The sequence below is a fragment of the Ambystoma mexicanum genome, chromosome 6q (genome assembly GCF_040938575.1).
Source record: "Ambystoma mexicanum isolate Mex_15411 chromosome 6q, UKY_AmexF1_1, whole genome shotgun sequence".
Taxonomy (NCBI): Eukaryota; Metazoa; Chordata; class Amphibia; order Caudata; family Ambystomatidae; genus Ambystoma; species Ambystoma mexicanum.
The window spans coordinates 79,971,223-79,984,409 of record NC_090937.1 but is presented as its reverse complement, the minus strand read 5'-3'; the positions used below and the strand labels follow the sequence as shown (position 1 = coordinate 79,984,409).

Here is a 13,187-nt window from a genome sequence, read left to right as displayed (position 1 = left end):
TGGATGACTGGCTCGTCCGAGCTTCACTACCCAGACCAGGCTTTGGCACACTTGTATTGAACGTGAAATCTGCTGCACAGCTTAGGCTACTCTGTGAACTTCAAGAACTCACAGGTTTCGCTGTTCCATTCCCTCTGTTTTAACGGGACAGTCTTGGACACTCACTTGGGCAAGGTCTTCCCACCCGAGGATCAAGTGGCGAGCATCTCTAAGATGGCCCGTATCCTCCAATCACAGAAGAGGGTTCCGGCCTCAGTCTTCCTGTGCTTCCTGGGTCTTATGTCCTCCTGCATTCTTGTAGTACTGGAGGCCCGGCTGAGCATAAGGTCACTACAGTGGCTTCTCAGTTGTCTATGATCTCATTTTCAGACATGTACTTTAAAACTTCTAATGGATCCCTTCCTCCCATTGATTCCTCATCTGTGATAATCCATTTCAATGGATTGCCTTTCTCCCGCAGATTCCTCATCAGATAGATATCCTCTGCTCTGAATTTAATTTTTACAGGGGGCATAGTGGACCTTGACTCGTCCGTCAATCCGTCTTGCTCGGTACTCGATCGTCATTTCTGTACGTGACTGGCTTCGTATATATACTACGTCACTAGCCCCATACCTCAGTTCCTTTTTTCCGTGCCCTCGGCATACTAGTCTTGAGGAACATAGTGAATTTCTTTCGAGTCTTTGACTCCACTCTATTCTTTTAATCAATCTTGTGTGGTTTTGTCCCGGTTTTTGCTACTATGTCTGTGCCTCGATTTTCAGGGTTCAAGCACTGCACTGACTGCGGCTCCAAAATGTCAGCGACCGACCGACACGACATCTGTGTGTGGTGCCTTGGCAAGGGTCACAACACGGAGGGGGGAAGCATTGTGTGGAAAAATGTATCTGAAATCTCCTCAATAGGGGGCAGCCAAGCTCGCGGTGGGCCAACCATTGTCAAAGTCACCGCTTGCGATGTTTGAGAAGGCAACTGTGGGCATGCCCCCGAAACAGCAGGCCTCACAGGCTTCAGCGGTGCTCATTGACCCCGAAAGTACCACCGATACCAACGTCATCTGCATCAAGAGATCCTTCAGGCTCAGCGCTGAAGAAGGCGATTAAGCTTTCGATGCCGGGACCTTCACGTGAGCCCTAGGTTTGGATCCTTCTCGGCAGCCAAGGTTCGGCTGATGCCGACAGCCACCCCTTTGATGCCGAAAGATAAACCCTCGACGTCGACCATCAGTGATCGATCATTCGTCCCGCTTTCCTGGTCAGATTGTTTTTTATTTTTTTATTATTATTATTTTTTTTCCCCTCCAGTCCCATCGTGCAGATTTTCAGCACCGGTGGCGGGGTAGATCAGGGTGACATCGACCCTATATATCCAGGGTCTGGTTGGGCTGATTACTTTGATGCACAAGCAGACCTTCTGGTCTTAGCACAGGGGCTGCATGATGCCAGTGAGCTTGATACATCCTCGGATGTTGAGTTGCAGCATACTCAACCATATACCCATGTCAAATTCAGGTAATTGGTGGACAGAGTAGTCGACACTCTGGGGCTAACTGCTTGCGCAGTACCAGTTCAAGGCTATGAGCTGACTGATAGATTGGACGAAGGTGCCACCACAGGGAGAATCATGCCACTGAACCCGACTATAGCTGACCCAGTCGCCTCCTTGATAGATCCCCAGGTCAACTCCAAATTGATCAGCAAGTACAGGCCGGCAAGAGGGGATCTGTCCTTTTTGGCCTCACCCTTTCCCGGACGGGCTAGTGGGTCAGGCGGCCATAGTATCCACCAGGGTGGCTTCATCCAGCACATATCTGCCTCCTAACAGGGAGGCCAAAATATTGGATGCAGTTGCAAAGCAGATCTTCTCCAAGAACATGGCTTTGAAGGCTAGTAATGTTTTGTGTGGGTTTGCAAAATATTCCTTTGGCCTTTGGAAGGCAGTTGAACACGCAGCCTAGTACATCCCTGAATTGGAGTTACGAGATGGCTTCATGAACTGGTGAACGATGGAAAGGAGGTGGCCAGGTAGTCCCTGCAGACGGGCTTGGACATGGCGACTGCATTGGCCGCTGTATGTGGGCGGCCATTAGGCTTAGGAAATGGGCCTACCTGCATTCCTCAGGGTTTTCCCCATAATGTCCAGAATAGGTTGCTGGACATGCCCTTTGGTGGGGAATACCTCTTCGGTCTAAAGGCCGCCGACTCCCTGGAGAAGTTCAAGGAGTCGAAGCCTACCGCAAAATCGCACGCCCTAGTTGCGCAGCCAGCCAAGCCTGCCTTTAGCTTTGCCTGTAGGGGCAAGGGCTACAGATGTTATGTCCCTTACGGCAGGAAGACGCAGCTCCCAAAAGCCGGGCAGAAGTGTTTCTCGCAGTAAGGAAGGGGCAGGGAAGCTTCCAGAGGCCCGCAGGTGGCGGGGCGGCTCCACCCTCTGAGCCGCTTTGATTTTCCCCTTCCACAAATTACCGGTTGGAGGACGGCTGTCCGAGCATTGGCCCCAACGGAGGGTGATTAGCTCCGACGCCTGAGCTCTGGAGTTTATGCGGTGGGGTTGCCTGCCCTTCTTAAGAAAACCTCAGAGCAGACCACCACGTCCTCCATGCCAACCAGAACAGGAGCTCCAGGAAGAACTGCGAGCCCTGTTGTTGAAGGGTGCCGTGGAAGAGGTACCACCTGAGCAGAGAGGGAGGTATTCCCAGTACTTCCTGGTACCCAAGAAGGGAGGAGGCCTCCATCCCATACTGGACCTCAGGGCTTTGAACAAGTTCCTGAGGAAAGACAAATTCAGGATGGTGACAATGAGAGAGATTCTCCACGCTCTCCAGTTGCTGGACTGGCTGTTGTCCATAGACCATCAGGATGCTTACTTCCATGTGCCAATACATCAAAAGCACAGGAAATTCCTAAGGTTCCTCATAGGGTTGACCTTCGCTCCAAGGGTCTTCACCAAGCTCATGGCGATAGTCACGGCTCACCTCAGGCGATCCGGGCTCCATGTATTCCCGTACTTGGACGACTGGCTGATCCAAGAGAATTCGGCGGAGCAGGTCTTGTCCCACCTAGAGGACACCTTCTCACTACTCCACAGGATGGGCTTCTCCCTGAACTTGCACAGGTCCCACACAGTCCTAGACACTCCGGCGGGTAGGCTGTTCCACCCAAGCAGGGTGTAAACCAGCATTGCGCAGATGGCGCGTTTGTTCCAGAACCAAGCCACCTTAAGTGCGGCTTCTTTCCTCTGCCTCTTTAGGTCTCATGGCCTCCTGTATTTTTCTAGTACCAGGGGCCAGGCTGCGAATGAGAGCTTTGCAATGGCTCCTGCAAGATAATTAGTCCCAGTATCTTGGATCCCTCAAGGGCGTCTTCGGAGTATCCAGGTCTGTGGTCAACAACCTTTCTTAGTGGGCCAGCAGCAGCAATAGACTGGCAGGGGAACCCTTCTGGCTGCAGAGGCCTGAGAAGTTACGGGTGCGTCCTTGAAGGGTTGAGGGCGCTCATTGCGAGGAACTGCAGGTGAGCAGCCTTTGGCCAGCAATGTGCCACTCATAAACACATTTTGCAAAATGAAATGGTTAATGGTACTGTCCTTTAGAAAATTGAAAAATAAAAAACTTTTGGTTATTCAAAACCAACCTAGCACACATTCTGGAGCTGACATTTTCTGCCACCCAAATACTCTTGGAAGACTTGGATGAATCTTGGATGAATAAAGAAGTTATTGTTAGATTTGTTAGTGAAAAACTGCATTTGTCATTAGGTTGGTTTTGATTAGCCCTACATATCCTCCACCAATTGGCATGCAAGTTTATTATTCATTCCCAGTCTGCCCATTGATGAATCAAATACTGCTGGCCATGTGAATTGTCTTGCTATATTGTCTATTATAAAAGAACTTGATCAGATGGCACTATCTTTTATGTGCACAATAATCATTTGCAGATCACTCATGTTTTACCCACGCACCGGTCTAGCAATTGAGGAAAATATTGAAGTGGTTTGATGAACGGGATTCTGAATAAGGCATGCTAGGATTTTATAAGTCACTAACAAAGTGTCATGTGAGGCCCAGTTGGGGATACGTTTTACCCACTGGACATATCCCAGTTTTCACTTGTGGGCACAACTATTCCACAGGTGTATGTACTGTATAGAGTGGCAGCTTTCCAGTAAGAAATATAAACTTAGAGGTTTGATGATTGCTGTAACGTGCTACGTAATTTGGTTCTACCGTGAACTATGCATGCATTAGTTCAGAGATTTGTCATACAGTAGCTGGTTTATGTGGTGAAAATGTTGTGTTTTCAAACTGTCAGTTAATTGGATGAGACCCATGAGGTGAGGTCAGGTTTGGCAGACAATCAGGCTTTTCCTACAACTCCAAATGCTCTCCAGACTTTCTGAAAATGGAATTGTCTCTGCTTTGTTAGGCCCTGCACTACATAGGATTGCTTAGAACGATCATGCAATGACGTAATGTACTTTTGCTTTAGGCATATTAAAATTGATCTCTGATAGCAAGGTGTATAATTGTATTTGCTTGAAAATCTTTAAATGAACATTCAAACCTGCACAGCGTTCATCTCAATGTTCTTTTATCAAATATTTTTTCTTAAGCGAGATCCTCCAGAAGAAGAAATTCCTTTTTGCACTTTAAAATCATTTCCGGCAGCTATTGAACACACAATACAATGGGCACGGGATAAGGTAATGTATTTAAGTTTGATTTTCACAATTTTTCTGCTAGCCAGCCGTAAACCATTAGCAAAGAGATGTCATTAAGAGAGGATTTTATTTCCTAACAGATTTTTTCATTTTATTCCCCATATAGTTTGAAAGCTCTTTTTCCCACAAACCTTCACTATTTAATACATTTTGGCAAACTTATCAATCTGCTGAAGAAGTGTTACGGGTAAGTGTGTGCTGCAAGGTTTAAAGCTTGAGCTGGTGCAAGTCTTGTCAGATCTAATAAATATGATCTTTTTCACCAATATGTTATGCAGCAATATGTTGGGGTGTTTTCTTTTCGTAATTGTCTGTTTAGTAAACCGTTTTCTTTGTAACTTTTGATAATTTGCAATGACATCGGATTGCTTAATTTGCTATAAACCTAGTTGTTAAACGAAAGCTTTTTCTGTGATGATTCACCCATAACATGGCAAGCTACACTACTGCTCATCGGTGACATTGTAAATGCTCACAAATATTTAGTCGGGTGCCTTCATTGCTTGTGCAGAGCTCAGAATTTTGAACGGGTTTACTTCAAAAGTGGTGGCAAAACCTTGCAATTTAAGATGGGTTTGCAAAATCAACCCTGGTGGGTGGATTCTGGGAGGCCACCCAATTATGTTGAACACCGAGGACTAACGGAAACCCAATCAGGGTGAGATAGCAGAGCTGCCAGGCTTGGTCTCAGGAAGGATGTGAGAGTGGTATTGGTTACAATGAATCCACACAGAACAGCAATAATTCAAGTTAGGCAGCTATGTACAAACATGTACAATGATTTATTAGGCCTTTAATATACACACTAAGCAAGTAAAACATGAAGTCAAATATTGTCACACAGTTACTGTAAAGCAGATATATACATTCACCATTTGGAGAAGAAACCAAGCGTATACTTAATTCAATATAGACATTTAGAATAACTGCAGAATAACTACCCTATTTCTTATGAGTCCAACCCTGATTTGGTTTTGGGCCTTGTGCACCACAGCCACAAGTTCCAAACTTGTACTTCACAGGTAGGGTTATTAAGAGATTTGGATGCGGCCAGTGGTTATGATCTCAAAGCCAACAAGGTAAGTAAAGTTCAGGTAAGTAAACTAACGCAATCCCAGTCACTAGGAAAGGCCTAAGAATGGATCCTTGATCAGTGACCAAAGTCAGGAAAGAGTAGTTGAGGGTCAGGACTTTACACCTGTGTCATCCTATGGCGAGCGGGGGTTATAGGTATGTCAACCTAACCCCTGGACTGCATATTTTCCAGAGACCAGTGCTGAGGCTCCGGACTCCATTGGGGACACAGTCTTCTGTGCTTGGTCCGGTTGGGGAAGGGCCACAGGTCGCAGATGCAGATGTCACTTTTTGGTGCAGTATTTAGTTTTGGTTGGTCGCTGTGCTTGGGAATCTGTTCCAGAAACCTACCTGCTGAACACTCAAAAAGATAAAGGGGTCATTAGGAGAAAGCTGGTCTGGGAAAAATGGCAGTAAAATAGCCGATAATACCGGATCCGGAATTTTTTCCCAGACCGGCATACTCCGAGTTTGCCGGTAGGGCCACTGAACTCTCAGGAACTCCTGTTGCCAGCACCCGGAATATACCAGTAACACCGGAATATTAGGTGCAAGTAATGGTAAGGTGAGATTACCGGTGAGCCGCCAGTGCGGCTTAACAGCAATCTTGTAATGAGGGCCAAAGACTTCTGCGATGGAGGCCGCCTCAGGTTACCTGTGGGACGCAAGGAAGACGGATTGTAACGGGAGTCACCACAGTAAGGCGGCGATAGGCGATCTTCCAGGAACGTACAAAGGAGAAGGTCCTGCAAAGCTTTCATTGATGCAAGGATGAATATGAAGAAACAGGCGTCCTGTTGTAAAAGTTGAAGATCCACCAAGTTCCAAGGATGCAATCGGAACTATTAGGAAAGATTTATTTTATTTGCACCTTTCCCTCCATAGATGTGTATGGACCCCATTCTTTTTGCTTGTTTTGAACCATGTCCTGGTGTTTTTTTCGTGGTCCATAAAGACTTCTGCTTTACTTCCCTTGCCTGTAGTGCACATTCTTATGGGGGAACTGCCCCGCATCGAAGACTCAGTACTGAGAGACTCTGTCTTTATGAATTCTTGTATTTTAACAATTGCACACAACACCTTACAGTAAGTGCAGTTTAGGGTACTTTGTATCCCTATGACTTTTTATATAATGGCTTTTTTGTTACTTTGACAATGTGCCTAAAACAAGCTGGTGGCAGCGGTGTGATTTTTGACGTTTTTGTGTTTACTCATGCACTTTTGCATTTAAAGCAAATCGCTACTAAAGGTAGATAGCACTCTAGGATGGCTGTGCCACAAAATTGTTTGCTTGGTATTTGGCCATATTGTTCTTTGGCCTTGTTTTTTATTTTATATTATTTTTTACATTTAAATAGCACAAACAGCCCTCGGGCATCGTGGCGCTGTTACTTGAGGGGCACTTAGTTACAGGAGGGGGTACAGGTTGAGTATACATTTGCAAGAATTTCATTTATAGATATATACTTTTAATGTTAGTAAATGCCTTGTATGGAAATCCCTTTCGCAGCAAAAACGGTGGCTTTCACGAGTCCCGATCCCCATCCTCTTGTGCCTGAAAGTCTGTATCTGGGCAGATATGACCAGTCGTCAAGGATTGGCAAACCCCTGGCTGTTTGAATATTTTAGTTCCTTACCATTGGTGGGCTTGCTCCCACCCTGAACCTTGATAAAAGGAGGGCTTCTGCAACTAATCAGATCACCGTTGGAGCCAAGACTTCTATGAAGAAGAGCAGCCTACTACGGATCGAATACGACTCCTGCAGGCTGTCCAGCATCGCTACCAGTGAAGCCCTGCTCCTCTGTCCTGATCTCAAGAATGCCTTCATTGGTGCTTGAACCCCTAGACCAGTGGGTACAGTCAATCTTTACCCCCCTTCTCGAGGATTTGTGCCTGCTGAACCTTCGGAATTGTCCCTGGACCAACCAGTGGACTGACCATCTCTCTCCTAGGCTGCCTCACTGCAACCGTTGTCGTTTCGTCAAGCGCCTTGGAACTTTGCAGATCTGCAGCTTTTTCCACACATATACTGCTCCTGCATTTCCAGCCATTTCACTCCAAGGGAAGCTGCGCTGCAGCTGCTCCTGTGATCGCGCTGTATGATCACCTGTTGCCGCCTAACTCTGGTGACCTTTGTTGGATCTTGTCTTTGTGTCCCGGAGGTGTCCTGAGGCCGTCTCTTCCACAGAAGTCTTCCTTTGTCTTCCTTTTAGGTCTTCAACTGGAAACTGTCTAGAACAGATTCCTGTGCACTGGGACCAAAAATAAAATCCCTTGAAACAAAGTATCTCTTCTGTCAAGACGTCTGGATGGCCCTTGTGGTGGGAACAAGAACAGAGGAACAAGCCTAGAAAGAAGTCTGGAACCTACACAAGTGGAATCCGGAACATTATGAACCAAAGGGATAAGTGTACGTACCTGCTCCTCCCTCCACCCCCCCCGCCCATCTCCCATAGGTTATTTTTGGCATAGCGTCCTGAGCCTAACTCACTCTGACTTGACCTTTGGTGGTGAAACCTGGGTTAAGGATCCTTCCGTAGGTCTATCCTAGTGTGTTTAGGTTAAGTACTCATCTGAACATTTATCTAACTGGAAACTTAATATAAATGCCACCACAGCCTACTGCATTCTTTTCTATATAAACTTACCTGAAAATGTTATACATGTAATATTGCTTAGTGTATAAAGGCCTAATAAATAATAATTTTGTTTTATATACTTACTGTCTAACTTGAATTACTGGTGTTGGTCTGTGTGGACTCATTGTACACTTAGACCACTCTCACACTTTTACTGAGACTAAGCGTTGACTGCTCAGCTACATTACCTTGATTGGGTTTTGGCTAATCTGGGTCTTCCCTGTTGACTATAAATAGGGTGGCCTCCCAAAATCCTCCCACCAGGGCTAATTTTGGAGATCCACCTTAACCGGAACGGCAGAGGTTGCAGCAAGATGGACCAGGAGAGAGCTGGTCGGTCCAGGGACACGTCTGAAGGCACAGATCCTTGAACAGGGGTCGAGACTGGTGGGGCCGAGAGTGGTGTCTCCTACCGGTCCAGGGCACGAGGCACCAACTAGGGTCTTCTTGAGATCAGGCATAGGAGCAGGGCTTCACTGAAGTTGGTTCCGGTCACCTGCAGGGGTCCTCCTCGGGTCGCAAAATGGCTGTTCTTCTTGGTAGAGAACCTCTCTCCAGAGGTGATCTGAGGAGTGGCTGCAGGAGCACTCTTTTTATGATATGTTATCTTGCATTTGTATAGCGCCTACTGCCATAGTTCACAGCACTTTTGCTTGTCAGAAAGGCAAAGGAGGAATATGACCGATGTGAAGGCATCATGAAGGACACAGACAACAGATTCCTCTGGGTCTAGTTGGCCTAATCGTAATGCTGCACCAGCATTAAAACTTTCGAATTCGATTCAATCAGGAAGGTGCACTCACACCGAGAATACGGAAGATGCACTCACACCGAGAATACCAACTAATATAGGAGCCAAGCAGGCGTGCAACCTTGCAGCCACTCTATTTAATCTCTACCTCTGTGCTAATGACAATATTTGGCAAGATGGAAATATGTTCGCAATTAAATTGGTTCATCTACGTTTACACTGGCTGGGTTTCGCAGATGACATCATTTTATTTGATAGAACGCCGTATGGGCTTCAGAAAAAACTTCACGCCTTTGCAGAGTGTGCTAATAATCATAATTTACCGACAAATTCCTTAAAGTCATGTATAATTACCTTTTCAAAAAACAAATCTCCTAAATCATATAAATGGTCCATGATGGGCAGCCCTTTGGAAAGAGTGTATTCTCTGAGGTATCTTGGTTATACAATCTCTAACTCTAACGCATTGAGTATGTGGTATACTAATCTGTTAGTAAAAATTAGACCTCTTCAATCTCAAATGAAGATAATCTTTAAAAGATACTGCAGATATTCTCACCCATCAATGACTTTTATACATTAAAAGTTGAGCCCATTATCTTATAAGGATTAGACGTGTCTCTTGGACTTATACGCAATGCTCAATCGCATACAAGGCTCTATATGTAAAAGAACACTTGGATTACCTATGGCAATCGTAAACTCTATTTTCCGTCACCAACTGGGTATTAGCTTGCTGGCATCCAAATTTCAGTGGCGAAAACGATCAATTTATGTGAAAGTATTATCGCCGCCATGAAACTCGCTATTTGAAACTCTGAAGGAGATGTTAATGCTTGTGAATGTACCCTCGCTAATTAAATTTGCGGCGAGGATGGAGATCCTTCTTGTACGAATAAATGTCAACAAAAATGATCTCGCGCTTGGCCTTCCGAAGGTTAAAAAAAAAAGCATTTTCAACATAACTGGCTAGAAACTCTCGAGTCTAACAATCGTTACAAGACTCATCTTGAGTATGCATGCTTTCTAAAAAGAAGGAAACCATGTGCTAAATATTTACTGGTGTTCCCTTGTATCAAAGCACGATACTTGTTCGTGTGCCTCAAATTCAGTCAATTTCATACCATCGAAAGAATTCAGAATTGGAAGATATATACAAGGGAAAGATCCTTGACAACTCGTATGGATTCTGTGACAAAGATGTTGAAGTGGAATCCTTAAAAGACCTCGTCTTATATTGTACATTTTTTGATGTCAGGAGGGACACGATATTTGCTCAACATGCCCTTGGAATGACAGTGTTTGCCAGAGAAATGTTGTGGGGATGTGCTTGGATGTGTGGGGAAAGTCTTTCTCTAACCTTAAATCTTACTAGGCTGTTAACTTGTATTAATGATGCACTTGAGTTAATGAACTGCACCCTACTTAATGACTTTGATTATAGGACAATTACCTTAAAAATTAGCTTCAGTATACTAATGTTTATATTTGCCTTGCTCAAAATGCACTGCTCAGGAGACCGTGGTGATTTTGATACATGAAAGAGTTAGGTGAATGCTTCTTTGACTTCAAGTAATTGAGAAATGAGCATCCCAGTGAGCTGTTAAGTAATAATTGAGGCTCATATCGTTAATATTTAATATTATAAGTGAGGAGCGATTGTCCCCTGTTTGGCCTAACTTTTGTTGGTTAAACACATATATATATATGTATATATATATATGTATATATATATATATATATATGTGTGTGTGTATATATAGGGTAACAATATCCCATCAAGGCTTCTGGGACTAGGGGTTCATTCATTACTGAATGGAAGGGGGACGGGGGTAGCGTGTCTCGCCTGAGGACATTTCCCTCATCCTCCCCAAGGACCCTCCCACCAGGTGATCCTCTCACGCTCCTCCGCCCAAGGGTCGGGATCCAAAAGCAGTGGCCTTTCCCTGGCCACCTGCACATAGGATCACACAGAACACTAGTAGTAGTAGGGTGGAGCAAAGTCAGTTAAATAGTTGGGATGAGGGATAGATAAGGTTCTCAGGAAGGCATGAGAAGGAAAAGGGGGAAGAGCTATGTGTACAATTAGACCAAATGTATTGTGGGATTTAACTGTATTCTATGGCGTACAGTCTGCAAGGTAGAATAGCTGGAGAAGAGGGGTTTGCTGCGCCAGGGGGTATGTCTGTAATCTACTCAATGCATAGTGAGCTCAGGGATGTTGAAGTCATGCTCAAGAAAACACAGGCTGCAAAACCCTTCTACTTATTTTCCTTAGGCCCCCAACAACATTTGGCAGGGGTTGTATGATAGAAATCCAAATTTGACAATTTTGCAACCGCTCCCTGAAAAGCGGGCTAACAACCCGAACCTCTTTTGGTTTCCTCCTTTTATTTGTCATGGTTACTAAAAACCCTATGTTATGTTTGTGCGCATATGTTAGATTTCCACTTGGCCTTGCACTCGTAGTGTAGCCGAGGAAATCCTCAAGGTAATACAGCTCTCGGGTGAGAAAAAACCACACACACCAAGAAAAGTATTAACCAGAAGATGGAGACCAGAAGATGCCATGGATCGCCCTTGGATTATTGCAGAGTACCCCGAAACAGTTGGTAACTAGGTGGCTCGAGAGGATATCTGTTACCGTCAAATACAACAAATCCGTATTCCTATATTACAATATACAAATAAAGACTAACCTGCATCAGAGAAACAACAGATTAGGATTAATCTGGTCTTGGAAACAACAAATCTATCCGCCTGGAATAACAGAAACAATGTAAGCCAGAAGTCTGGATAGCATACAAACAGAATCCACAGAAGACAGAATAGATGACTTAACCAGTGGAGTAATTGATAACAAGTGCCTCTGGAACCCAAGGGAGTCTGCCCCGACGAGCGAGAACGCCTAATACTGAAGTGGCAAGTCTCTAGTCCCAATTGCCACCAGACTTGACAGCACGAGGACGCCTACTTCTAAGGCGGACAGTCTCTAGTCCTCAATAGCCACCGGACACGACGGCACAAGGACGCCTAAAGAAGGTAAGTGCCCCCTGGGACCAGAGGATAGAGGGAGTTCAATGAAGCGTGGGTTGGAGAAGGAGATTTCTTATCCACAGGAGTACTGATCCAAAGGTTGTAGATTCTTGATCCAGATGTGCCGTAGGAATACCAGATAGTCATGGAAGGAATCACATGGAATGGATGAGGAACAGATGTAGGAAACGGGCAACTGAGAGGGAAAGTTCAAAGAAAAGAACTCTGATGTCAATACACCAAAACAGACAAGGAGCTGGCAAGGAGTAATCCGAGGAACAGAAAAGAAGTCAGCAAAGAGCGGGCAATGTCTGAAGCCGTGGACATAGAGAATAGCAATCCAAAGAACGTAGCCAAAAGTCCGACAATAAACAGGGATAAACCAGACCGGGAGGAGAGCAGCGGAATCCGTGGGACAAAAGCAGGGGTCAAAATTACCATAAACCAACAAGCAAGCAAAGCATGAAACAGCTCAATCAGGAGCGCTGCAGCACTGTTTTACAAATCCTTAAGAAGGCTGGATCACGTGATTCTGCGAGCCGTCGCACGTGACCGGAACGCCGAAAATGCTGTCCCAGTTGCCATGGCAACTTGCAGTGTTCCGCGAAACGGATCCTGGGGGTCCTGAACACCCACCTGCCCAGCAATGGCGCTGACCGCCGGAGGGGAAACCATGCCGGAGATACATTCGAGGAAGTGCTGGGAAGACACCGCAGAAGGTAAGCTAAAGCGCCATTGTTTTTCCTAACAGCATAGTGCTTAAAAATACTAATGTCTATGACTTTGCCGTGGTCAGATTTATGAGCCTTTCACAGTGTCATGGTGAGCCAAGGCATGTAAAAACCATGCCCAAGAAAACACAGTATGCAAAGCCCCTCTGTTCAGTCGCATGAGCCCCTAATATTAACTCCCCTGAGTTGTCGCAATTGACCAAGAACAGCCAAGCTCTATAGATGGGGGGACAG

At 45.4% G+C, this 13,187-nt stretch overlaps 1 protein-coding gene across 2 annotated transcripts in view; it reads left to right on the top strand.

Moving 5' to 3' along the window:
• UBA6 (ubiquitin like modifier activating enzyme 6) overlaps positions 1-13,187 on the top strand; it is a 1,607,755-nt gene that overhangs the window by 877,828 nt on the left and 716,740 nt on the right. For both annotated transcript variants that reach the window (XM_069630498.1, XM_069630497.1), the window contains exons 21-22: positions 4,614-4,703; positions 4,828-4,908. In XM_069630498.1, coding sequence (XP_069486599.1) covers positions 4,614-4,703; positions 4,828-4,908 — 171 coding nt within the window. The remainder of the gene's footprint in view (positions 1-4,613; positions 4,704-4,827; positions 4,909-13,187) is intronic.